This window comes from Phyllostomus hastatus, unplaced genomic scaffold (assembly GCF_019186645.2).
Source record: "Phyllostomus hastatus isolate PE091 unplaced genomic scaffold, TTU_PhHast_1.1 phas_scaffold_385, whole genome shotgun sequence".
NCBI lineage: Eukaryota > Metazoa > Chordata > Mammalia > Chiroptera > Phyllostomidae > Phyllostomus > Phyllostomus hastatus.
Window position 1 is genome coordinate 4,352,324 of NW_025334026.1, and position 25,924 is coordinate 4,378,247.

The 25,924-nt window shown below is 53.1% G+C and overlaps 1 protein-coding gene and 1 pseudogene across 7 annotated transcripts in view; both read right to left on the reverse strand.

Annotated features, from left to right (window-relative positions):
- ABCC6 (ATP binding cassette subfamily C member 6) overlaps positions 1-25,924 on the reverse strand; it is a 48,692-nt gene that overhangs the window by 11,486 nt on the left and 11,282 nt on the right. For 3 of the 7 annotated variants that reach the window (XM_045819639.1, XM_045819634.1, XM_045819641.1), the window contains 16 exons: positions 24,065-24,115; positions 23,607-23,816; positions 22,728-22,905; positions 19,457-19,618; positions 16,208-16,300; positions 14,457-14,660; positions 13,261-13,407; positions 12,459-12,558; positions 10,164-10,239; positions 8,491-8,617; positions 8,115-8,291; positions 5,829-5,996; positions 5,209-5,383; positions 3,846-3,921; positions 2,779-2,899; positions 1,041-1,248 (listed from right to left, as the gene is read on the reverse strand). In XM_045819639.1, the coding sequence (XP_045675595.1) occupies positions 1,041-1,248; positions 2,779-2,899; positions 3,846-3,921; positions 5,209-5,383; positions 5,829-5,996; positions 8,115-8,291; positions 8,491-8,617; positions 10,164-10,239; positions 12,459-12,558; positions 13,261-13,407; positions 14,457-14,660; positions 16,208-16,300; positions 19,457-19,618; positions 22,728-22,905; positions 23,607-23,816; positions 24,065-24,115 (2,273 nt within the window). The remainder of the gene's footprint in view (positions 1-1,040; positions 1,249-2,778; positions 2,900-3,845; positions 3,922-5,208; positions 5,384-5,828; positions 5,997-8,114; positions 8,292-8,490; positions 8,618-10,163; positions 10,240-12,458; positions 12,559-13,260; positions 13,408-14,456; positions 14,661-16,207; positions 16,301-19,456; positions 19,619-22,727; positions 22,906-23,606; positions 23,817-24,064; positions 24,116-25,924) is intronic. The other 4 variants (XM_045819635.1, XM_045819636.1, XM_045819638.1 and 1 more) reach the window with 4 other exon arrangements.
- Positions 17,825-17,914, reverse strand: LOC123806546 (annotated as a pseudogene).

The window sequence follows — 25,924 nt, forward strand, 5'->3', positions numbered from 1 at the left end:
AAGTCTGTGGTGTTTTGGTTTACGGTAGCCCTAGGAGGTGAATATATCCACTTCCTCCCAGTGCCAATCTATGTGCTTGGAATGGGTCTGACTTCATTCCCTGTTTCTGGGTGGGGGCAAATTGTATCCCTGGCCAACGCAAACCATTGCAGTTGGTCCAACAATGAATACATGACCCAAGTCAGGCCAATGAGAGTGAGACCTGGACTTTGCTAGGGCTTTTAGGCAAGAGGTGTTTGCTTTTTTGAGGCATCCAAGCTGGAGCTGTGGGATACCATCTTATAACTAGGGGGAGAAGGCTGCCTGGACAGGAAGCTATCACAGGAAGAAAATGGAGCCATTCTGACAGCCTCATTGGACCCCTGGATCCCGCCATACCTGAAGCTAGTGATCTGTGGATTCCAGTCCTATAAGCTAATAAATTCTCTTGCTGCTTAGACAAGTTTGAGATATATACGTATATAGTTAGTATATTAGAGCTATGTAGTTAGTATCTTTATTAATTTCAAATGGAGCAGACTTCAGATTAAGGAAAATTATCAGGGAAAAAGAGGGGGTGTTGCCTAATGATAAATGGGTTAATTCTTCAAGAAGACATAACAGTTCTTCACAGGTTTGTCCCTAACAACAGGATATCAAAATACACAGGGCTCATCTGGATGTTTGGGGTGGGGGTACTGAAAGTCACCAGCAGTCAGACTGTGGGCTTGCCCTCTGTGCGGGGAAGAGGAAGAGCCAGCTGCACTGCTGGGTCTGTCCCCACCCGAGTGCTCAGCTGCCCCGACCTCTGGGGGCCAATGATCTGCATTTGCCCACAAGCCTGGTGGGGACTCCGAGGATCCCAGAAAGGAAGGGATATGTTGTGTCCCCCACGCCTCCCGTCTCAAGGACGCAGGTTTGGGCTGGGACCGAGGACATTGGCACAGACCCTCAGGGAGGGGAGGAGAGTGGACGCCAGGGATGGGTGGGCCAGGGAGCCCTGAGCACCACGGGGGAGGAGGATGGAAGGACGGAGGCTGAGGGCGGCCAGGGAGGGGTACCTTGGAGGCACCCCAGGAGCCCAAAGACCCAGCCGCGCAGAGCCGCCTGTGTCTGCCGCCCGCCCACGGTGGGGTCATCCGCCCACAGGCTGAGCCAGTAGCCACGGCAGAAGGAGGCCACTTGCTGGCAGAAGAAGAGGAAGAGTGCGTAGAGGCAGAGTGGGGTGCCCACAGCTCGCACGTAGGTCAGGTACATGGCGGCCTTCACCTGTAACACACGTAGGGAGGATGGGGGCAGAGGGAGATCCGGGGGAGGGGGGAGGGGGGAGAGGAAAAGCAGGTCAGGCTCCCAAAACACACCTGCGGGGCAGATGGAGCCACCATGCAGACCACACAGGCCCTCTCTCAGTACTTCCCAACAGGAGCACCTCTCCATTAGAGGCCCCACCTAGCCTTGGGACCCCCTTCCTCTACGGAAGCCCCAGAGGGCCAGTGGGAGTCTTAGAGGTGATAGGCTGTGGCAGTTTCTGGCTTTGGTATGCTTTATTGAACACCTACTATGAGACAGGCATATGCTTCTATCCCCCTCTGACGGATCAGGAAACTGAGGCACACACAGGTTAAGCCACTTGCTTAAGGTCCGCCTCCTACCAACCTGATGTTCTCCTCACAGCTGCAGCCAGAGTGGAGTTTGAAAACATCCACCTAACCCCATCCTGCTGGTGCTAACCTGCATGTGGCTTTCTCTTGCTCTCAGAAGAAATTCCCAACTTCTCATTCATCTCTCTCATTGTACCTGCTCCTTGCTGTCTGCCGGCCTCTTGGGGTCCCTTCCTTTGCTCCTTCCCACCTGGGAGCCTTTGGACCTGCTGTTCCCTCTGCCCAGATGCCCTTCCCTCTGCCCCTCCAGGGCTGGTTCCTTTGCATCCCTTAGGGCTCAGCTCAGATGTCACTCCTCAGAGCATCCTATCCAAGCAGGCCCCTGACCCTCGGTTGGTTGCCACCTCTCTGTCCTTCTTTGTTTTCTTATAGCACTTACCACTATCTGATATTACCTTGCTTGTTAACCTAACTGTTAGCCGTCTCTCCCCACTAGCAAGCAATCTCTACCAGGATAGAGACTTTACCTGGCACATGATGGGCACTTGGGAAAGGCTCGCTGGGTGGAGGGGTGGGTGGGATGACAGGTGGTTGGGCAGATGGGTAAACGAATGGGTAGATGAGTAGATGGATGAATAAAGGGATGGGCCTGTGGGTGGGTGGGTGGATGGATAGATGTGTGGATGGGTGCACGGAAGGGTGGATGGGGGAGAGGATGGATACGTAAGCGGGTAGATGGAAGATGGGTAAGTGGGTGGGTGTATGGGGTGTATGGCTGGGTGAGAGGGATAGAGGAGTGAACAGATGATGGGCAGGTGGGTGGATGGGTGAATGAATGAATAGGTAGGTGGGTGGGTGAGTGGAGAAACCAGCAGAGAAGGAATAGTACAAGCTCCAGATTAGGACTGACCTAGATTTGAGGCCCAAGTTGGTCGCTTGCTAACTATGAGAACACAGGGAAGCCTCTCACAACACTTGAAGACCTCAGTTTCTTTGCCTCTAAAATGGAGCTGCCACAATCTACTTTTAGGGTAGTTGTGACATTAAGAAAGAGAAAGTGTCTAGAATCTCACTTGCACATAGTAGGTGTTCAATAAAGGTGACTGCCCGCCCCCTGTGCTGTATCTGGTGGTGGCGGGTCTTGGGCCCCTGCGGGCAGCAGTAGCAGAGGGTGTGGAGGGGAGGGCAGCTGTGTTACCCTGCCGTGCTGCACGCTGTCCTTCCCGGCTGGCGGGCCTGCCCTGTCAGGGTCCCCTAGGGGAGCCCTTGTCTGGGCCTCTGCGGCGGTGCTGTCCTTCTCAGGGATTAACTTCAGGGACCTGTTATTTACAGGAAATGAGGACAAATCAGTGTCTCTCTCCACGGGGCGTGTGCGCCCCACCTTCATGGCCGCTGGTAGCCCCTGAGCACTAAGGGTCGCTCTTCCTTCGTTCGCACGCTCGTTCATGCACTCACTCCGCCAACGCACTGAGCGCCTCCCGCTGCGGTGCGCAGCTAACTGCCTTCTCTCACCCCAGGTGGAGCAAGCCTGTCCTTCCAGTGCCATTCCACTGAAAGGGCTCATTTGCCCACCTTCAGAACTTGGTTCTTGGAATTTTCATTTTGGCCTAAGCTTTGCTGCAATCATTTCATCCCTACTGTTTATCCTCAGAATTGTCCATCTAGGTTGGCAGAATATCAGCTTTGCACAATTCACTTGTTGAAGACTTGTGTGTTCCTTTCATCTGTGGACAAGTGGGCTGACTTAACCTTAAATGCGAATTGGCATCTACTAACTGTGACACCATGGGCAGCTGCTTAACTGCGCTGTGCCTCAGTTTCCTCAGCTGTAAAAGGGAATAACCTATGTCTATCTATCACTTACTAACCAATCTATCATCCATTCATCCATCAATCTAACATCTATCTCTATCTATCATCTATCCATCCATTTCTATCTATTTTTGTATTTATTTATCCATCTACAGTGTCAAATCAATCTATCTACCATCTATCCATCTTTCATATATCTATCTACCTATCTATCTACAGTGACCATTTAGTACAGAGGACTAAATGGTCATTCTGTTAACTGGACATTTGGGGGCTTAATAATTTTGATTGCCAAACAGTTTTTGGCGAAGTATCCCACAACTGAGCACCACAGTGGGTATTGAGCGGTGTCCAGTCCAGAATGGTTCTGGCTGCCCCCTCCCTGCCTGAGCTGCAGGTAGACTTTAGCCTCAGTCCGTGCCCTCCCTGTTCTCAGGAACACAGAGAACTCACCTCTCTGGTCCACCCACGGGCCTCCTGCTTCCAACAGACCCTCTGGGGTCCTCAATGCTGGTTGTGAGTTCTGTTTCTGTAAGGTAAAGGGGTCTTGTCACATGATGGGAGTCAAGACCTCAGGGTCCAGGTGCTGCCTTTGACACCTGCTGGCTGTGTGGCCTGAGCTTCTTGGAGCATCCGACTTTACTGCTCTGGCTCCTGCAACCACTCGCAATCCTCCCAGGGTCCTTCCAGGGACATTATCCATTTGATCACTCATTCCTTCATTTATTCACTCGGTAAATATCATAGAGGACCTGCTATTAACTTGGGGCTGGAAAACAGCAGTAAACATGAACATAATCATACTACTGTGGCTTCCCTGACACTCTTGCACAAGCAGCTTACTAGGGCTTGAACACTCTTCTCACACTTTTATCCAACCTCAGGTGTCATCTTCCCCAGGAAGGGCCCTGGCCCCATGACCATCTCTGTAGGCTGGGCAGGTTCCATGTCCAAGCTCCAGGACTGTGACCCTGTGAATCACCACTTAGGTGGCCCAGCGCTCAAGAGATATTTTCAGAAGAGGCAGAGCCTGGGGCTGGGGGGGCAGCTGGCTGTGGGTCTTTGTCTACTGCTCCTCATCATGGAGGGGCAGTAGACAGCCTAGTGATGAAAAACCACATTCTCTGGGGTCAAGTTGCTTGGGTTCAAATCCCAGCACCACCACTTATAAGCCACATAACTTCTGGCCATTTCCTTATTCTGGGCCTCAGTCTCCTCATCTGTAAAATGGAAGTAATTAAGGTGCTGACCTCACAGGTGCATAGAGATGAGTAAATGAGTTATTGCAGGTGAGGTGCCAAAGGCAGTTTATCATCACTCACTGTGGGCAAGCTTGGGTTGGTGACTTCACTTCCAGAACATCATCATTTTCCCAGCAGGCATTGTGTTCTCTGGACCATTAGAACCCCTAGCTAGCATGGCTTGGGTCTCCTGGCCTCTAGGCACCAAATGACCTTTTTCAGTCTCTGTAGCAGTCATAAGCATAAACTCAAATTCTAATCTTGCAACCTTGGGCAACTATTTAACTCTCTTTGCCTCAATTTGCTTATCTGTGAAACTGCAGCAATAACTACATGTGCCTCAAAGGGGTATCATGAGGATCAAGTGAAATAATGTATGTTTATAGATGCTTTTAGCACAGGCCCTGGCTCATGGGCAGTGCACTGGCTCTTTCCAGGGGCATGGGTAGCCTCTCAGGAGAGCCATTTACCTCAGGCCTGGGCCTGCAGGGAGAGGTGGCCAGAGCAGTCCCCTCAGGCCAGTGGGATCCTGGGCAGGAGCCAGGGACAGAGAACCAGCAAAGTCCAGCCAGTACCTCCTTCTTCTCTATCTCCTGGCTGTCTGGCTCGATCCAGAAGGGCCACCAGAGCCCCTTTCCTGTTCAGAAGCTCCTGGTAGGAACCCATCTCTGCAATGGCCCCATCTTCCAGCACCACGATCCAATCAGCCTGCGGCAGGACGTGGAGGGCGTGGGTCACGAGAATCCGTGTCTGGGCAGGGAAGGGGTAGAAGTTACATTCAGGTGCTCACACACCTCCCAGAGCTGGGGGTTGGGGGCAGGAGGTGCCTTGGGCTCAGAGTGGGGCACAGCTCTTCCTGTGCTCCCACACTCTTTACTGAAAACAGCATGTCACAATAGAGAAATAGAGGGGCTCCTTCAACCTGTGTCTCAAAACAAGGAGTTCGCCTGAACCCAGTGACCTGAGTGAGGCAGAGCTGCAGCAGTTTAACAGACCCATAAGCAAAAACAAACAAAAAACTGCTATTGTAAGCCACTGAGGTTTGGGGGTTGTTTATTATGTAGCATTGTCACAGCAAAAACTGACTGTCACAAAGAGGAAAATTGGACTCAAGGAGGGTGGTGGTGAGCTAGACTTGGGTTAAAACTTTCTCTGCCTTTGCCCTGTGCCCTCTGATACATTTCCCCAAACTTACCGTTTTCTGGAGCAGCCCACTGGGCCCAATGACCTGGTTGAAGACGTGCTGGCCAACATGGGCATCCAGGGCTGCCAGGGGGTCATCCAGCAGGTACACGGCGGCCTTCCTATACACGGCCCGGGCCAGGCTCAGCCGCTGTTTCTGGCCCCCAGAGAGATTCATGCCCTGTGGCCACAAGGGAGGGACAGAGCCGAGTCTGCATGCTGGGGGAGGCGGGTATGCCACGGCCACATCTGCTCGTCAGAGCGAGGTATGGCTCCTGTGCCCGTCCTCCAGGGCCACCTCCCAGCTGTGCACACTCGCTCCCAGCTGACACCCCTCCCCAGGTTCTACCCAGCCTCCTGCTTCCCCTCTCAGACAAGCCTCCTGGAGACTCCTTCCACGGCTGCCTCTCCTCCCACTCACTTCTTCCTTCACTTAAATCTGGCTTCTGTTCCCATGTCCCCACTGATACCACCTTCCTAAAGGACACCAGGCTTCATTTCCCCATTGTCTAATCCAGCGGCAGCTTTTCAGTCCTTATTTTTGTTCATCCATCCATCCATTCATTCCATTCATATTTACTACATGGCTATTTCATACCAGCAGCATTCTAGGCTCCGGCAACACAGCACTGAACAAAACCCCATCCTTGCACTCACGGATGTTCCACTCAAATGAGAGTGGGGTTGGGAGACAGATGTTCAGCAAGCAAACAAGTAAAATATATCACCTATTGGCTGGTGTTATGCGCCATGAAGCAGGGGAAGGGTGCAGGCAGGGTGTACCAGTGTTAGCAGGGTTGCTGTGCTGGGAAAGGTGGTCAGGGAAGGTCCCTCCACTAAGAGAGGATGGACCATGTGGACTCCTGAGAAGGAGCTTTAGAAGCAGAAGGAACAGCAGGTGCAAAGACCCTGCAGTGAGAGCATGCTTGGGGTGTTCAAGGGACATCATGGAGAGCCATGCGGCTGGAGTGCAGCACGATGGGAGATGGGGTTAAAGAGATGACTGGGGCCAGATGGAGGGGCAGCCTTGTCAGCGACGGGTCAGGGCTTTGGCTCTGACTCTGCGGGGGCTGGGGGGGGGACACTCTGGAGGATCTGAGCAGAGAAGGGACATGATCTGACCTACATTTGAACAGACTGCCTCTAGCTGCTGCCCTGGCATTAACCTGTCAGGGTGGAGGACAGAAACAGGGAGGGCAGCCAGGGGCCGCTGTGGCAGCGTGAGGGAGAGCTGGCTGTGGATGGGACCAGAACACCCTGGGTCTGCCTTGGTGGTGGCCCAACAGGATTGGCTGATGGTTAGCTGTGGGTGTAAGAAAAGGAGAGGCCTCAAGGGTAACACCAAGGTTTTGGAGCTCAGCTCTGGAAGCTCAGCTCAGAGCTTCCGCCACCTGGGGCAGGTGTGCTATAGGGGAGGAGGGTCCTGAAAGCATGTGTTTGGTTTAGGATGTAGCTGGACAGCAAGGACAGGCAGTGAAGACAGGCAGTGAGGACAGGCAGCAAGGATACTGAGCATCCCCTTGCCGTGAAGTGACCTTCCCTTGGCCTCTGCAGCCTCGTCCTCCTCTCTAGACATTCCTCGCACACAGGGGACCCTCTCCGCTCCTTTCCAGAAAATCCACCCATTTCCTTAATTTTAACTCCTACTTTTCCACTCTCATTTCCCTAATCCGGGGTCAGCAACCTTTTTTTATAAAGGGCGTGACAGTAACCATTTTAAGCTTTCCTGGGGGGCCCAGTATCTGTCACAACTGCTCATCTCTGCTCTTGTTGTACAAAAGCAGCCATGGCCCATGGGTAACTAAATGGGCATGACTGTGTCCCAATAAAACTTTATTTACAAAAACAGATGGTAGGCCCGATTTGACCTGTGGGTCACAGTTTGCCGATCCTGCCCAATCCATAGCTCCAGGTATACACCTCTATGCAGAGTATCCTGTTCGTTGGATATCTCTGCCCAGACCTTTTACTGAGGCCCAAAGACGGGGAGCAATTGTATCAATGTCACCCAAAAATGCGGGACAGGAAAGGGGCCTGGGTGTCCTCACTCCCAGTTGGAGAGCCCATCACCACCAATCCCTGCCACACCTTTCTGCCTGTCCCTGGTCTCTGTTTCCATTCACCCATTAATAATGATTTATTGAGCACCTAGTATGTGCTTGGCCCTAAGCTGGGCCCCTTTTCTCTCCGACTTCCCTTGTCTCCCCTTCATCCCTCTCACCACACGGCCCACAGCTCAGGGAAGCAAATGGCCCCAGCTATAGCCCCTCCCTGTCCCAGGAAGGCCCAAGCCCCTCACCTGCTCCCCAATTTGGGTGTGGACCCCCGCAGGAAAGCTGCCCACATCCGGCCACAGAGCACAGGCCTCCAGGACTCTCTCCAGCCACAGTGGGTCCAACTCCTGCCTGAAGCACACGTTCTCCACCACAGACGAGCTCTGGACCCAGGCCTCCTGGGGCACGTAAGCCACAGGACCCTAAAACACAACTCACTTTGGCAACGAGGAGGCCAGTGGGGATGAAGGTAGGAGTAATTATGGAGGAGCAGTAGGTGCTGGGCTCTTGCTGGTGGTGGAAGGCAGAGAGTGAATGGAGAGGAGGGGGAGGAGTAGGGATGCATGGCAAGGGCTCTAGGATGGGGGACAATCTATCAGAAAGTCAGGGGTGTGGCCTCACCTTGATGCTCACGGACCCCTCCACCTTTGACAGCTCCCCGAGGAGGGCAGAGAGCAGGGAGGACTTCCCAGCCCCCACAGGACCAACGACAGCCAGCAGACAGCCCTGTGGCACGGTGAGGTTTATCCTGGAGGGGAGATGCACACCTGGTAGGGCCCTGCCCAAATCTGTGCAGAACAGGTGAACCCCAGACACAACTAGCCCTTCCCACTGGTCATTCATCCAGCAGGTTGCTAAGAGGACATTCTGTGGCAGTCCTTCCTTCTCCCAATCCTTGTCTGGCTAGCGAGTGGCCATCATGTCCCATGCATGTGCATGGGAACACATGTATGCACCCCCACACAAATACTCACATGTGCACATGGAATACCACAGTGTGTGTGCGCACACAGCATGCATATGCATACAATGTATGCACACAAGTGCACATGCTGGCAAACAAACATGCTCTCACATGGGCACACACATGTGTACACACATGTACCACCCAGAGTTTATTTGGCAGGAGGATTTAATTGGCATTGTCTCTTGCCTCAGTCATTACAATAGGCTCCTCACTGCTTCTCCTGCTTGTGCCCTCGGTGTCTGTTCCAATTCATCCTCCACCCAGAGGCCAGAGGGACCTGAGTTAATCATGACACTCCCTTGCTGAAGCCCTCGGGAGGTTCCCATGTCACTCAGGGTTCTGACAACCTTAAAAGGCACCCAGCTTCCTCCTGCTCTGCATCAGCCACACTGACCTGGGGGTCAGGCACAGCTGGGGGAGATTGTGCCCCCAGGGGTCATTTGGCAATGCATGAAGATATTTTGGGCTATCGCACCTGATGGAGGTTCCTGCTAGAATCTAGGGGGTATATAATGAGGGTCCTGCCAAACACCCTACAATACACAGGACAGCCCCACAACAAAGAATTGTTCAACCCCAGTGTCAATAATGATGAGGTGAAGAAGCCTGGGTCTAGGCATACTCCTGCCCCAGGACCTTTGTACATGCTATTTCCACTGCCCAGGAAGCTCTGCTCTCGGGCGTGTGCAAGACTCAGCCCCTCTCCACCTTACAACCTCAGGTGGAGGTCTTCTCTTACCACACCTAACCCTTTTCTTACCACACCTGACCCTGTCAATATCACGCTGTCACCTTTCCCTGATTTTGTACTTGTGTGTCCCTCCATTAGACTGTCAGCCCCAGTGTCTGAAATAGGGCCTGGTACATAGCAAGTGCCACTGACAGACACTGGCCAGGGAAGTTCCCTCCATAGGGTGTTTTGGGATTGGCTGAGGGTCTTCTGCTACAAAGATCCAGCCACAGAGTTGAAGGCTCAAGGTGACAGTGATGTAAGGACTGACACAGCGGGGAGAGCAGCGGGCATGGCTGACAGCGCTGGGTCCCTTCTTGGCCAGGCCTCTCTTGTTGCACCTTGACTGGTCTGGGGAGCAGAGGCTATCTCCTGCCTGACAGGGAGGCTCAGACTCCCTGTGCCCCATCTTGTTCTCCCAAGACTCCCTCTGCCAGGACTGGTCCCAGGAGTCTCCGTGGTAGAATGCCTGCCCAGGCTCACCCACCCTCCAGCCTAGCCTGTAACCTGCACCACCTCTCACCTAGCAAGCAGCAAGAGCCTCTGGCATTTTCTCCCTGTCAACGGGAAGGGAGTACTGGGGAAGCCCTTTTGTACCTGTTCAGGCAGGGTGGGCTCTCCTGGGACCAAGCAAAGGTGCCTTCTTGCACACTGATGCAATCCTCCCTGGCAGCTGCAGGCAGAAAAGACCAGTTACACCAGAACTTCTTGGCGGGCCTCCTAGTCCCCCCCTCAAGGCCCCATCTGCTCCCCCCATCCCCCGAAGCAGCAGGGAGTCTCTCCCACTGAACAAAGTGTCCTGCTACTCACCGGCCTGAGCGTGACCCCGTGGGATGGTTAAATAACTCACGGGTCCACAGACCACAGCCCAGGGGCCAGATCCTGCCTGCCATCCATTTTTATAAAGCTTTATGGGAAAACATTAATTTATGTGTGTGTTTTTAATGGATTCTTTCACGCTGCAACAGCAGAGGTGAGCAGTCACGACGCAGGCCAGATGTCCTGTAAAGCCTAAGACATGTACAATCTAGTCCTTCATAGGAAAGTTACTGGGCTTCCGACGTAATTTATCATCCAACCTGGGACTCCGGAAAGTGAAGGGAGTTACTAATATTACTGGGACAATGGGTGTGACAATGGTCTCCTTAGGAACCAGATCAATGGTTTGGGACCCTGAATGCACTTTAGAATAACCCAGAAAGATTAAAAACAAAACAAAACAAAACCCAAATCTCTCCCTGGCTCAGCCCAAACCCCCAAACCAGAATCTCCACGGGGTGAGGCCTGAGCACCTCCTGTCTAACGAGCAGGTGGCCCCTCCGACACCCACTGGACCGGACGGTCTCTAGGGAAGTGTTGTAGATAAAAGGCATGGTGCCTAGTTTACTGTTAATTTCAGATAGACAAGTGCTTTTTTGATATAAATATGCCCCACGTGTGACATGGGATATACGTATAACCAGAAGAATCATTCTCTGTGAACCTAAAAATCAAATTTCACTGGAGTTGTATGTGTCTATTTGTGAATCTGTTTGCCCTGCTCTGGGGGCTGGTCCCTTCTCGACAGTCTGGGGTGCAGGGATTCTCCCCGTTCCCCATCTATAACATGGGTGGTGAGGAGAGATCAGGTCGTCTCGATCTGGAGCAGTTCCAATGAATATGTGGTGAGTCCCCACTGGGTGTTGGTATTTGTAGCAATCTCGCTGTTGTACACCTCTGGGCAAAGAGAAAGGACGGGGGAGAGAGAGGCTCTGGCCCCAGGCAAGGTGACCAGGTGTGTCAAATGTGTGGCTCAAATAAGACCCAGGGGTCTCTGGTGCAGGGTCCATTGGGCCCTCCAGAGGGGACAGAGGCACAGTAATCAGGGACCCAAAGCTACTTATGGAGCAGCTCCTGAGAACTGGGGGCTTGCTAGCTCTCGGTGGCTCTCAGGATATCCTGCCAGGGGTGGGGTGCAGCAGCAGGGAGCTGGAGGAGTTACTGCCGGGGCCAGCCGGAACGGCAGACCAGGATCTGAAGCAGGGCCTGCCCAGCTCTGACCGCCCGCATCACATGGGTTCAGCTGAACGAAGCTGTGCCCGCCTGAAAATAAGTCAGAGCTCTGAGTAAGCCTCAGATACACCAATATGGCGTTATTTAAAGGGCTCTTTGCTGACTTTCATAGTTCTTTTTCTCTAATAATATTTACAATAATAACTAAAATGTGCTGAATGCTGACTTTGTGCAGGGCCCTGCTCTCAGTATGGTACTTAAACTTAAGTCATTTAACCCCGACTACAGCCCTATGCTGAAGTGCCATAAAGTCATCTCGCCCACTTTGCAGATGGGGACAGTGAGGCTCAGAGACTAAATTTTGGCTGCGGCAGTCCAGCACCACAAGCTAAGCTTTTCACCACCATGTGGGTGTTTTCTAGGTAAGCAGGTTGGTGATGTCTGAGTTACAACGATGGGAGGGTCTGAGCCCTGAGAGGGGTCGCCTCTCTCTGCAGCAGTGCAGCCAGTGCCCCTAGGCCTGTAGGTGCCAGGTTAGACATGGGTGGGGCAGGGCAGGAAAGCCCAGCCAACATGAACGTCCCATCACACAGTGGCACTGCGGATCTCTCCGGTTTTCTTTTCCAGCTTGATGAACAGGTTGCCATGCTCACCTGCCTGACCTCGCACATGAGGGCAAAGACTGGGCAGTTAGCGAGGTCACTGCTGCACACAGAGTGCACAGCGGCAGGCACTGAGTGACTGACAGGTAGCAGCATCACGGTGCTAGTTTATGAGTCACATGGTTAATCGTGCAGCCGGCACGTGCCATCCTGCGCCAACAGACGCCCCACCCCCCACCCTGCTGGGACCTGGGCCAACTGCAGGTCCCCTTGTCCATCCCATACCACCCCTGCTGACCTCGGCACTCACAGCATCTGGAGGGACTTGAGTGCACAGCCTCAGGGTCAACTTCTTCCAGGCAGAGAAAGGTGGCCAGACGGTCAAAGGACACCCGGGCCTGGAGGAACCAAAGCCCCAGGTCACCCGTGCAGGGACAGCAGAAAAAGAACTCAGGCTTCGAGTGTCAGGTGCCTCAAGATGGTGGGGAAATCTTGCAAGGCAATAATAGTGCAAAGCTTTTTAGGTGACAAAAAAAGTGATGCGCTTGAAGGTGGTGACAAGGATAGTGGTGGTGCCCTCCTTCCTCCTTGCTCCTAATTGGCATAACTAGTACAATGGAACTGCCACTCTGCAGACCCCGCCCTGGGAGAGAGTATGGCGGCCTTTCCCACAGCATTATCAAGCCATTATCAAGCCATTATCAGGAACGATTCTAAACTTTGTCCACCTAGGGGCGCCCTCTGCTCCCAACCCCAAACCCACCTTTGGTGCCTAGAAAGGCGGCCATTTAAACAGGGATGGCTCAGCCCAGCCACTGCTATCTTGTTTTCATCACGCCCAAGGAGGCGGCAAAGGCAGAGAAATAATATAAAATTACTTTGTATAAAAAGGGAACAGGAATGAATACTTGCACGTGGAATTGCTGGCTAGGCGAGGCTGTGCATTTTGCGGACGTTTGCTTACAACTTCCGCGGTAGCCTCTGCCCCCTCCCTCCGGTCTGCTGCTCTGTTTCATCCCCTTTCCCCTCCGCCACCGCCTGGACTGATGGCGAGTGGGTGGAGACCCGGAAGGCTCCTCCGAGCGGGCCTCCCGCCTCACCTGGACAACGGAGTGGATGGAAAAGGGCAGGAAAGCCTGCGCCTTGTTGAGGATGTTGAGAACCGTAAGGGTCACAAAGGCTTTCTCGGCGTCCATGGCATTCTCCTCGGTCACCAAAGTATGGACAGTAAACACAACCAGCGCCACCTGGGTGAGACAAGGGTGAATGAGCGGCCCTGAGCGGGGCCAGGGCAGCCCGGGCCAGCAGCGCTGTCTCCAGGGCTCCATGGGAGCCTCTGCCCAGTGCTGCCCTCGAATTGCGCTGTGGGTGAAGGGAGCGCGCCCGGCCCGTGTCAGTGGGCATTGGACACTCGGTTCCAGGCACTGGGGGAACCACAGGTCTTTGCCTCGGTAGCTTTTCTGCGGTTCTAGCCGGGGCTGGGACTTGTGATTGGAGAATCCCTTGAAAATAGCAAGTATCAGCGGCACTTGAGGGCTCTAGGTATTGGTGGCATTTGTGGTTCTAGATGTCACTTGGTGTGATGGCCACACTGTGTGATGGTCCTCAGTGTGATGGTCACTTCTGGTCACTTGTTGTCATGGTACATCTTTGCTGGGGAGCCCTCAGGTTCTAAGCGATGGTACTTGCACAGTTCTGAGTGGTGATGTGTTGGTGACATCTGGTGTCATGGCAGATGGCCTCTACGATTCCAGATCCTTCTGGAAACAGTGGTTCTGGCCCGCTTGTCACCAGCCTGGACTGTTCTATGAAGGGTTTGAGTTTTATCCTGGACATGGCGGTGAGTCATGGCAGGTGTGTCCACAATGGCGCCACTGCAGTCAGAGCCGCGGTTCAGAAAGCTAATGTTGCAGGAATTTGTGAAATCAGCTGGGAAAAGACAGGACAGGCACCATACCCAGGGAGGGGGCCACTGCAGGGTGAGCTCGAGGCTCCGCCTCTGCAGCTCCTTGCACCTGTCCCAACTCTGTGGTGGTGGAAGCAGCAGTTCCCCAAGCCTGGCCTTTCACAAGGAGAATGACAGACCTCACCAGGCACTGCTGCCCTCAGAGGGAAGATCTGGCCCCTTTGCTAACCAGCAGGGCGCAGGGACCCTGAGTGAGAGCAGGATGCAGGGAGGTGCGTTTGGGTGGACAGGGTGGTCTGCAAAGAGAGGCTCCACCAACCTCATCCCCCCCACCCCCGCAGCACTCCCTCCCCAAGTCCACACTCTGCAGGGAGACCAAGGTGACGTCACCAGAAACGTGGACACTTGGAAGGACACCAGAGACACAGAGAAGAGAAGTCCAGAGGTCCTCAGGGCACCCAGCTCCTGGCCCCGGATGCGCAGGACTCTGTCCAGAAAGGCCCCCTCCCAGCCGTGGCACTTGACCGTCCTCATGTTTCGGAAGATGCAGCTGGTAAGCCGTGCCCGAGAGTCCTTCTGCCTCATCTGCTCTTCCTGGGACCAGAGGGAAGAGAAGGGAGAAGACAGGGTCAAATCTAGAGTTCTCCTTCCCTGCAGCCGGCACACCACCCCTTCAGCAAATCCCGCTGATTCAAGCCAGGCCCCAGGCTGTCTGCCTCTTGGCATCTTCATCCCCACAGTCCTGGCTCAGCCACTGTCATCTCCTCTGTCTTCATCACAGGAGATAATGCACCATAACAAAGGGAGGCCCCCAATGCACTGGAAACAGAGGCAAGGCCCTGACCCAGCTGAACGTGGTGCCATCAGGAAGGCTCCCTGGAGGTGGGGGTGACACATTAGCTAGGTCAGAAGTGATGTGGAGGTGCCGAGCACACGGAGAATGGGGTGGGGTGGGCGGGGGAAGATGGGGGGACAGCATGGCTCAGAGGACATCCAGTGTGGTCAGAGGAGGGTGTGTAGAAACAGACTGAGAAACAGAAGTGGCCTGGATCATGGTGGGACATGGAGGTCAGGCAGAGGAGTTGGGGCCCCTCTGTTGCACCCTTGAGGGGCATCGTCAGAGGGGCGGCTGTGCAGACAGCATCTTAGAGGCCAGACTAGAGGCTGGAGAAATAGTCTATACGGCCCCTCCCTCCCTCCCTCCCTTCCTTCCTCCCAAGTGTTTACTGAACACTATCCAGGACGAGCACTATTCCAAAAGCTGAGGCTGCATCAACAAGCATTTCCTGCTCCTGGGACCCTCGCATTCTAACAACAGAGAGACAATATGTGGAAGAACTAGGTGTGTCCTGTGTCAGGTTAGAAGGTGAAAGCACTGTGAACGAAGCAGCACAGGCCAAGCAGCCCATCTGCAGGGGGTGGAGGGAGGGCATGCTGGCTGTGACCAGAGCGGGGAGGACAGGAGAGGCTGCCCAGACTTCGGGAAGGTGGGGAGGGAGACCTGACGTCTGGGGGGTGAGGGTGATCCAGGCCAAGGGAACAGCTGGCACAAAGGCCCTGTGGTGGGAGCTGGGCAGGTGTGAGGACCCCAGGAAGGGCAGCTGGGGGCAGGGAATGAGCAGGGAGTAGGCGGTGAGGTGGCCACGTCACAGTGGGCAGGTGGCCACCAGGGAGTCTCGGCTTTGGCTCCGAGGGAAATGGGGCAGAGGCACCATTTTGTTTTCCCAGGTGCCCTCTGGCTGCTGTGTGGAGGGGGCTGGGTGGGGGCGAGGACAGGAGTGGGGACTCAGCCGGGGGTCCCTGCAGGGACCCAGATGAGAGACAGGGGGCTTTGGAGGGCCTGCGGTAAGAAGGAGAAACACTCTGGAAACAATTTGAAGGTGAGGCCAATCAGATCAGCTGACTCACGAGATGTGAGAAGATTAGAGGCATCAACACCGACCCCTAGTTACTCTGTGGCCTGAATGCTGGAGGGACGGAACAGCCATCCACTGAGAGGGCGCGGTGGGACCACCAGCCCGAGCGACTGAAAAGGCTCACACCACTGCCGGCCAAGCCAGGCCCACACCACCTCCCTCCCACCTCCCTGCTGCGGGCTCTCCCCCCATACCCCTGGGTGTCCCTTCGGGCAGATGCCAAACCTGATGGTGGTTCCTCTTCTTGGTGATGAAGAAATTCAGAGGGAGGAGGCTCAGGAAGACAGCGATGGCCGTGAGGGCAGAGGGTCCTAGGAGCTGGAGACAGAGGGGAGGGTGTCACGAGATACCCAGAGACACTGGGGGAGTGGGTCAGGACCAGGGGCTGGGGTGGGGTCAGGGGTTCAGACTTCGTTCCGAAGGTGGGGAGGTGTCGGGAGTCTGGTGAAGGCAGCTACTGGGTCATGGAGACCAAGACTCACGGGGCAGACAACTAGAAGGAGACGCTTTGCACACTGGGGAGTGGAAACGACACTGCACACAACATGGGGCATGTACTCAGCACATGATGTGCATCTGGATGGGTGGAACAAGGGAGGCATGCCTGGTCAGCGTGATGAGGTCAGGTCGCTGGACTCAGGACCTGGGTTCAAATCCTGATTCTGACACTCAGGTGGCCTTGGGCAAGTGACTTCCCCAAGGAAATGAAACTTCAGTTTCCTCAGCTGTTAAATGGAAATAGAGCTGTTCCCACAGCCCAAGGCAAGTGCTCACGTCATACATCCCATCGTCACCTAGTCTTCCTTTCACCCCGGACAAGGGTGCCAGGTTCAGCAGATAAACACACAGGACACCTGCCCTGTTCAGTTAGGATTTCAGATAAACAAACAGTGAATAAGTTTTCAGTGTAAGTGAGTCCCATGGAACACTGGGACATACTTATACTAAGGGATTATTAAATGTACCTAAAATTTATATTTAACAGGACACCCTGTGTTCTCTGGCAGACCCCCCAGCTTTGTGACTTTGGGACAGTTGTGTTCCCTCTCAGCTCTGCTTTCTTTATATGGAAAACGTGGCTCTGGCTGGTGTGGCTCAGTGGATTGAGCTTTGGCCTGCGAGCCAAAATGTCATGTCGCTGGTTTGGTTCCCAGTCAGGGCACGTGCTGGGTTGCAGGCCAGGTCCCCAGTTGAAGGCATGTGAGAGGCAATCAGTCGATGTATCTCTTGCACATTGATGTTTTCCTCTCTCTTTCTCTCCCTCCCTTACCCTCTCCCTAAAAATAAATAAATAGAACCTTAAAAAAAAGAAAATGTGGAGGTAAGGGGTAGAATAAATGATTTTTAAGTAACTGTGACTTTGAGATTCCTACTGAGGTCATTTGGGCCCATGCTCTAGAAGTTTCACCCTCTTTCTAGTCTGTAGGCTTTGGTTTCTTCTATTAGCCAAAAACAATTTTTGAAATTTCCTGGACTACCAAGCAAGCCATTTTGTTTCATTTATATAGCAATAGTGCCACCCAGTGGTAAAATAGAGAAGTGCTCAGAAGACAAACACCAGCAGTCACAGCCAAGGTTCGGAAGATTCTCAAAGATATGTTGATAAAAGGTAAAATGCTACAAATGCCAACTATAGTAATATCACTGGTATTTTAATATGGGTTCCATTGAATCTATAAATTGCTTTGGGTAGAATGGACATTTTGATAATGTTAGTTCTTCCAATCGATGAACACTGTATATGCTTCCATTTATTTGCATCTTCCTTAATTTCTTTCTTTAGTATTGTGTCAGTCTCTGAGTTCAGGTCTTTTACTTCCTTGGTTAGGTTTATTCCTAGGTACTTTATTTTTCTTGTTGCTGGTTGCTCTATAGGTTCAGAGAACTTCTCTAGTAACGAAATATAGAAATGATCCCTGAAAGTATAGGCTTCTAACTACAGCAATCTGCAATCTCGATGCCCACCTCCCCCTAAGCAGGATCTCAGGGTGATCCTCTGATGGTAGGAACCAGAGGCCAGGAAAGTGATGGTGTGCTGCCTGCTGATTCACTAGGGTCGTGGCTCCGCCCATGCAATTGCCCTGCATTTTCCCATGTCCGTCCTCCCCCCAGCCCCATCACAAGAGCTGACATCTATGTACTTCATGTCAGCACCTGCTTGGAGTGCCCTATGTGTACTTGCTGGGCACCCACTGTATGCCAGGCCCTGGCATACAAAGTACAGAGTACAAAGTACAGAGTCAGAAATTTTCTCTTCCCCAGCCCTGCAGGCGTGTGGAAGCAGCAGCAGCAGAGGGCCAGTGATGGTGCCACCTCGCAGCAGGAGGCACTGGGGAGTGTCCTGCACTCACTTGCAACCAGCACGCCACTGACGCCTCCGCCCAGGGGCCTGCCAACTCCGGCACACAGGCCAGATCCCCCCACTGGCTTTGGTACAGCCCGGAAGCTGTACAAAAAATTTTAGTGGTTTTTACATTTTTAAATGGTTGAAGAAAATTTAAAAAAGAAGACTACGTGGGGGCACATGAAAATTATGCAAAATGCAAATTTCAGTATTCAGAAATTGTTCCAGTGGAACACGCCACCTTGTCTACCTGCTTAGTATTGTGTGTGGCTGCTTTCGCATTAGAAGGGCAGAGTTGAACAGTTTTGAGAGAGAGCACATGGCCCCAACGTCTGAAATATTTACGATTTGGTCCTTTACAGAAAAATGCGTGAACCTTGCACCTGCACCTGGAGCAGAGCTGGAGTAAGATCTTCCGATGACCTGCCCCACCTTGGTGCATAATTACTAATCTGAGCAAATGCATACAGAATACCGCTGTGTGCCAGATGCGGTTCTCAGTGGGCACAGGTGTCAGCTCATCACCTCAACATCAAGGGCGGGGTGCTGTTGTCACTTACAGGTCTCACCTTAGAGATGAGGAAGCAGCACAGACCAGCTGACTTACCTGGGCAAGGCTTTAGAGCTAGCAAGTAGTGAAAGCAGGGTGTGAGCCCAGGGAGTCCCACTCCAAAGTCTGTGATTTAAATTTTAAAAAAGGTCCTGTGCCATAAACTAGATGAAGGGAAATCAGAAGAAAAGGGTTTGGCTTTTGTTTTCTGCCACACGGCCACTTTATGCTTTTCGAACACTAAGTAGCCAGTTCCTTCCCCTGAGATGTTTTGTCTTTTTTTGTCCACGGTGCTGGGGCCCCAGTGTTACAGGCTTAATCTGTCTCCTTGGTACCCCGAGAGCGTACCCAAGGCGTCATTGTCGTCATTATCATCCCCATTTTGCAGACGAAGAAACCGGGACCCAGAGAGAAAGAGCATACTGCCCAAGGTCAAGTGAAGGCCATCCTTGTCTCAGACTCTGCCCACTACACCAGGCCCCAGTGTGCAGATGGAGAAAGGCGTAAGGGAAGAAGAGGACAAGAAGGAGGGGAAGGGTTAGGATTCAGCTCAAATCCCAGCGCCCTCTGCCCTGCACACCTGCCACAGATACACAAAGCAGACGACGATCCACACGAGCGGCAGCCACAGCCCATTGAGGTTGAGGATGTTCTCGGTCAGCCTCGGCACATCCACAGACACCAGGTTGACCACGTCCCCAACGGCGGTGGTCTTTTTGGAGCCGCTGGACAGAGCCAGGACCTGGGCAGAACAGGAGGAACGAGACCCTGAGGGGAGGATCCAGGCGACTGGGGTGGGGGGGCAGGGAGGCTCAGGGCGCGGAGGGAGCGAGAGCGCAGCCGCACTGTCCTGGCGGGGTGAGGCGGCTTCTTTACTACCCGAGCCCCACGCGTCCTGAAAGTGGGCTGATGAAAACCCCCTCAGCCAAAATCCCGGGGCCTTTGTGAGAATCCAGGGAGATGACAAAGATGAAAATACTCTGAAATCCCTAAGCATTGGGGTCATAATAGCCAATCACATAATATGTGAAAACCTTGGATTTGTGACGACAGTGGTGGCCGTGTACCGAGAGCTGTGTCATAGGCACTGTGTCTGATAAATGGTGTCATCGTTTTCTGTGATGAGCGCACCACACTGCTGCATGGACCAGGCTCTGCCGTATTTCACTTGATTTAAGATCAAGCCGTAAGACCATGTATTTTCGAATCATTAAAGGAAAAAAATCAATGCCTATTAAGACAGAAGGTATCTTGATTTCAGAAGTGCTAAAAAAAAGTGAGACTAGAATCAGTCAGCTGCAGAATTACTAACCCACTTTACAGCTAAGGAAACTGAGACACAGAGGGCTTGTACTGGGCTGACCAAAAAAGTTCGTTTAGTTTTTTCTGTACGATGGCTCTAGCAGTGCTTAGTTGTCTTTGACTCAGTCAAAACGATTTTGTTAGAATGTATTGTGACAGCTGTCATATCAGCGTTCATTTTAAAAAACATCAAAATTGGTGAATTTTTGTGCAGCTGTTTTAATATTGAAGATGGAAGAAGATATATAACATTTTTGGCATGTTATGCTTTATTACTTCAAGAAAGGTAAAAATGCAACTAAAATGCAAAAGAAGATTTATATAGTGTATGCAGAAGGTGCTGTGACTGATTGAATGTGTCAGAAGTGATTTGCAGAGTTTCTTGGTATTATTGGCATTTTTGCCAAAAAACTCTTTGCCATGGGGCTGTCTAATGCATTGGAAGATGGTTAGCAGCACCCCTGGCCTCTACCCATGAGAAGCCAATAGCAGGAGATAGCTGACATACTCCAAATATCCAAATCGATAAAATTACATGGTGAAAATGAAAAATATGTCTGTTATTTTATGGAAAACACTAAAAAGACATTTTGGCCAACCCAACAAATGACTGGTGCAGGACTGGAACTGAGGACGCCTGAGGCATGCCCCAGGCCCAACAGAGTGTCAGGGGGCCACTGCAGGCATTTGATGAGTCTCTCAAGCACCAACCTGATTCTCTGGCAGCCCCAGGTCTGCCCTAACCCTCAGGCCACGGGGGACCCCTTCCAGCCAGTTGAATGCTAAGTTTGACTTGCAATCCTGCCTCTGCTGAGTGTGAGAGGAAAACAGTGAGGGGGTGAAGGAGGAAGCCCAGACTAAATGAGTGTGGGAATTCTCCACGAAATCTCTGACTCTCTGTGCCTCACCTGAGCTGAGAACCAAGAGTGCAGCTGTGGACACAGAGGCAGGGGGCTTGCTCTCCGGGGAGTGGGGTTTGGGGGGAGGGGCAAAATTAAATGAAGACTTACATAGCTCGTTCTTTACTGGCAGTTATGATGAGTGCCATGAAGAAGTGATTTAAAATATGGGGTTTATTATTCAGATAAGGCAAGGCCCACAGATCAGGAGATGGCTATGATTGACAGGAGAGTTTTTATACTCATAAATCTCAACAGGGGAGGGCACTCCCTGCCAAGAGGGGCCGGTCAGGCACACACCAGTGTTGGGCAGAGGGAGGCTCGGGAAACGGGGAGCAAAAGCTTGTATTGTGGTCTTCACAGGAAGGCCGGCTGGGCAGGATTAGGTTGGCTTCTTTCAATAATTCCAGCTGGCTCTTGGGCATGGGAGCTGTCTCTGGTTGTCTGGCCCTGGAATGATTAGGGCAGGGTGGTGTGGGTAGTGGACCAGAATGTGAGAACCGTATACATGGGGGGTGGGGGTGAGGGGTGGGCTCTGGATTGGTTGGTTTGCATATGAAAGGTACGCTCTCAGGTGAGTCATTTACTGTCTCTAGGAACTGGCTAGCCAGGGAGGCACGGTCCCTCCCTCCTGGGTCAGTAAAGCCCCAGATGTCAAAACACAAGCTGTGGAAAATAAGAAGACGGTTCATAGAGAAGCAGCCCAGAGAGGACAGTGAGGAGTCTGAGCTCATCAGGAGATGAGGAGGCTTCTCTAAGGGTGGGAGTGGGACGAGCGATGCCCTCAGGCCATCGTCCAATCAGCCTCAACTCAACAGGTGGACTCACAGGACGGGGCAGGGCTCACAGACAAAGCTCCAGTGTGCTCAGGGGACAGGGGCCTGGGACACAGCAGGCAGGTGGGGCAGCGAAGGGAGCCATCCCCGAGGCCACCGAGGAGCTGCTCCCTCTGCCCCCCTCCTTCACCAGGTGACAGCTCAGGTGTGACAGGAGACTCACGTGGGACAGAGCCACCCTGGCTTAGATGCTCCAGACCCAATGGAGCCCATGTCTCCAATGGCAACAGTCCCATGGGTTTCCCTTCCGGGGCTCCCCAAGCGAGTAAGAGTCCCGACACAGAGAGAAGCCCAAAGCTCCGGCTTCCACTAGGTATTCCCAGTTCCCTGACAGAACTTCCAGTCCAGAGGCAGTTTCCCAGTGGGTCAGGGGTCATTTTTACCACGAGCAGTGTAGCCTGCTAATGTAGGTGACAGTCCCACTTTTATCTGGTTTCTGCACAGCCCAAAGGTTAGTTCTTTCTCCTCATGGGGGTGCGTGGGAGCCGACCACGTGCAGGGCTGTGGGAACAGCATGCGCATGGGTCCTGAGGTAAGGGGCGCTCTATGTGTTTAGGGTGGGCGCGGGTGAGCAAGAGAGAACGAGGTGTGTGATGTGATGGGGTCAGAGAGGCCCTAGGGTCAGAGCACACAGGGCTGCACAGAAATGACCAAGAACATAAGCAACTGTTAGTGAATTAATGAGTGAGAGTGTTTTCAGGCGCAGATTACACGAACAGTTCAGTGAGGTGACGCTCCCTGGCCAGAGCACCTGCATGTGAACCGGGACGGGACGGAGAGAAGGGAAAAGCCCACCCCTGTCCCCGGGGCTCACCTTCCGGTACACCAGGCCGGTGATGGCCGCTCGCAGCCTTATCTGCAGCACCTTGAGTCTGTACATGTGCTGCTGCTCGAACAGCGTCTGCAGGCAGGCGGCGATGAACATCAGCACCGCGATCAGGTGGCCCTTCCAGGCCGGAGCCGCGGGATCCCCGATAAACTCCAGAAAAAGGCTTGTGGAAGAGGAAGGGGGAAGGTACAGCTCATGAGAGAAGGTGCCCATGGTGTGGCCCTTGCCCAAACCTGTCCCGGTCTGGAGGGCCAGCTGGCGTAGCAGATTTTCCCCCCCAAAATGACCATAATTATTTTCCCCACTGTCCGTGCTCATTTTCAAAGTGACCTGCAGCAGCTCTGGTCAAGAGGTGACGTTCTTATTTCCTCCTGTTATGGGCTGAGTTGTACCCCACAAAAGTCTCAGGTTAAAGTCTGAACTCCCAGCACCTCAGAATGCAGCTGCATTTGGAGATGAGGTCTTTCAAGAGGCAGAGAGTTAAAATGAGGCTGTGTGGGTGGGCCTTAATCCAATGTGACCGGTGTTCTTACAGAGGAAGTTTGGACAGACAGGAGACACTTGGTGCGCATGCTCACAAACCGAACTGCTGACCCACATTCTCATGAGTAAATTAGTGGTGTAAAGCCCCTCCTTTTGGGGGTGTTTTCTTAACTAACTGATACAGTCAGGGTAGAGGTCACCCATTTTCTCTTCCCCCAGGTCAGTCGCTTTCTCATTTATTTCTGTCCTTGTCACTGTCCTTTCTCCCACTGTCCTGTTCCCTGAGCACCAGAGGTTGAGGCAGGGGCAGGAGAGCAGGGCCCCTGCTGGCACCAATGTGGGACCACTGATCTTAGCAAGGCACCCAAGGCTCGAACCCACCTGAGAAGCTTGGGGACAGTGAACCTGAAGACGTCACTGATGACAAGGCTGAGGGTCCCCAGGAGGAAGGTGGAGCGGGAGACCTGCCAGATGGCCCTCAGCAGCGGGCCCCTCCTGCTCCCTTTCTGCTGTAGGAAGGCCTCGGTCTCAGAGGCGTCCTGGCCGTGGTGGAGGCTTCCTTTCCCTTCAAACGCTGCCCTCTCCGTGTGCCTTAGGGGAGAAGAGACACTGGCTCTCGGTCCTTGCAATAGACTGAACGCGTTTCCCCAAATTTATAAGATGAAATCCTAGCCCCCAACGGGATGGTATTTGGGGGTGTGGCCTTTTAAGAGAAGACGAAGTCGTGAGGGCGGACTACTCCTAAATGGGATTGACCTTGTAAAAGCCACCTTACCCCTTCTGCCACGTAAGGTCCCAGAGAGGGGACAGTGTCTATGAACCAGGAAGCGGGCTCTCACCAGACAACAAGTCTGCTGGTGCCTTGCTCTCGGACCTTCCAGCCTCCAGAACTGTGGGAGATAGATTTGTTGCTTATAAACCACTACGTCTATGAAACTTTGTTATAGCTCCCAATGGACTAAGACAATCTTATTAATATTCTCAGAGGTGGCAGCTGAGCTGTCAGCAGCAGCACCCAGAATTTCAGGGTTCATTCTCAACCAGGGGGGGGGGATGTGGATGACCATGCATCCAGCCTCACCTCTTCACCTCTTCTTCCTCATCCCTCAGATCACCCACTTATGAGACAATTAGGCAGGGTAGGGGTGGGGCGGGCAGGAGGGCAGCTCTAAGCCCTCCTGAATGGTGATGGGTATGTACATGCTTTCAGCACCTACTATGTACCAGGCACTCCTTAGTCCTCCTAAGAACCTGGTGAGCCGGGTATTGCCCCATTTTACAGATGAGGAAACTAAGGCACAGAGGGTGAACCTGTCCAAGGACATGCAGCTGAGAAGTCAACCCAACTCTGCCTTCAGGCACTTTTGATCCAGTATGCAGCCTTCTCTTCTTCCACACCTGGCCGGCCCTCATGATGTTTAGAACTGGTTTGAATGGGTTTAGAATCCTGCTGTTGCCCTAGCCCTGGACCCTGGCCATAACCAGGGGCCACAGGGAGAGCCAGGGTGAGGGAGGATGAGGAGAGAGAAGCCAGAGGACCCCTCCTGAGAGAGCCGGTCCTCCACCGTAGGGAGGGGCTGGCAGTGATGCAGCTGCTGACAGCCGGGTTGTGTGGCCTGGGGCAGTCTGCCCCTCTCTGTGCCTCTGTGTCCTGGAGTGTGACAGGATGGAGCCGGTTTCACTCTGCGTCCTGTCCAGTTCTGACAGCCGGTGGGGTTATCATTAATGTCAATGCCCAGCCACAGAGCTGGGACTGGGACCAGACGCGGGGGTCAGCCCTTCACGTGCACGATTGCACTGACTCCTCTCAACCTGCCTGCTTGGCAGGTGTCCCAGGCCCCCCACTTTACTTAGAACAAGACTGAGGCTCAGAGAGATGGTGATACTGCCCAAGGTCACACAGCAAGGACAGAGCAGAGATTTGAGCCCAGCTCTCCATTCATGGTTCACACAGTGCCTCTTTGTGGCCTTTGCCACCCAGCAGAAAGAAAAAAAAAGGAAAAGAAAAAAACCTTGTCGAGTCTGGGTGGCCAGACTCTCACTGACAAGGTCAAAGGTCTTGCCCCTCATCCCTGGCCTGGCTTGTTGTTTGGTTTGGCATCTCAAAGGGCTGTGGTTTGCTCTTTGTCACTGAGCCGTGCATGGCCTGCTGCTCACAAACATTTTGGTATTTGGGTCTGGAAAACCAAAAGGATGTCACCTCCTTGCAGAGGCCATCCCTGACCACCCTTCCCCATCGGACCCCATCGCTGAATTATTTGCCTTCACAGCCATGCTCACGCACTCCAGCTCTCTCCTTTACTTACCTTGTTAGAACTCCAGTGGGGAGACCTTTTGCTTATATTTCCCCCAGTACCTAGTTGAGCTCCTGAAGGTGGTAGGTGCTCAGTTAATACTTGCCAAACGATGGGGGAAATAGGTGTGATGTGGGCAAAGGGCCTAACAGGAGTGCCTGGCGCATAGTGTTATGAAGATTTGTGGAAGGAAGGAAGCAAGCAAGCAAGCAACTTAGTTTGGTGGACTGAAGCTGGCCTTGGAGCCAGAAGACTGAGGTTCAAATGCCGGCTCTATCCCCTCCCCTTGAAGCCTTAGTGTTTCCATCTGTCAAATGGGGTGGGCGAAGAGGTGGCTGTGAGGGCTTCTGTTACTCAGTTCTGTTCTAGCTGCCTGCCCCAGAATTCTGAGTCACTGAGGTCAGC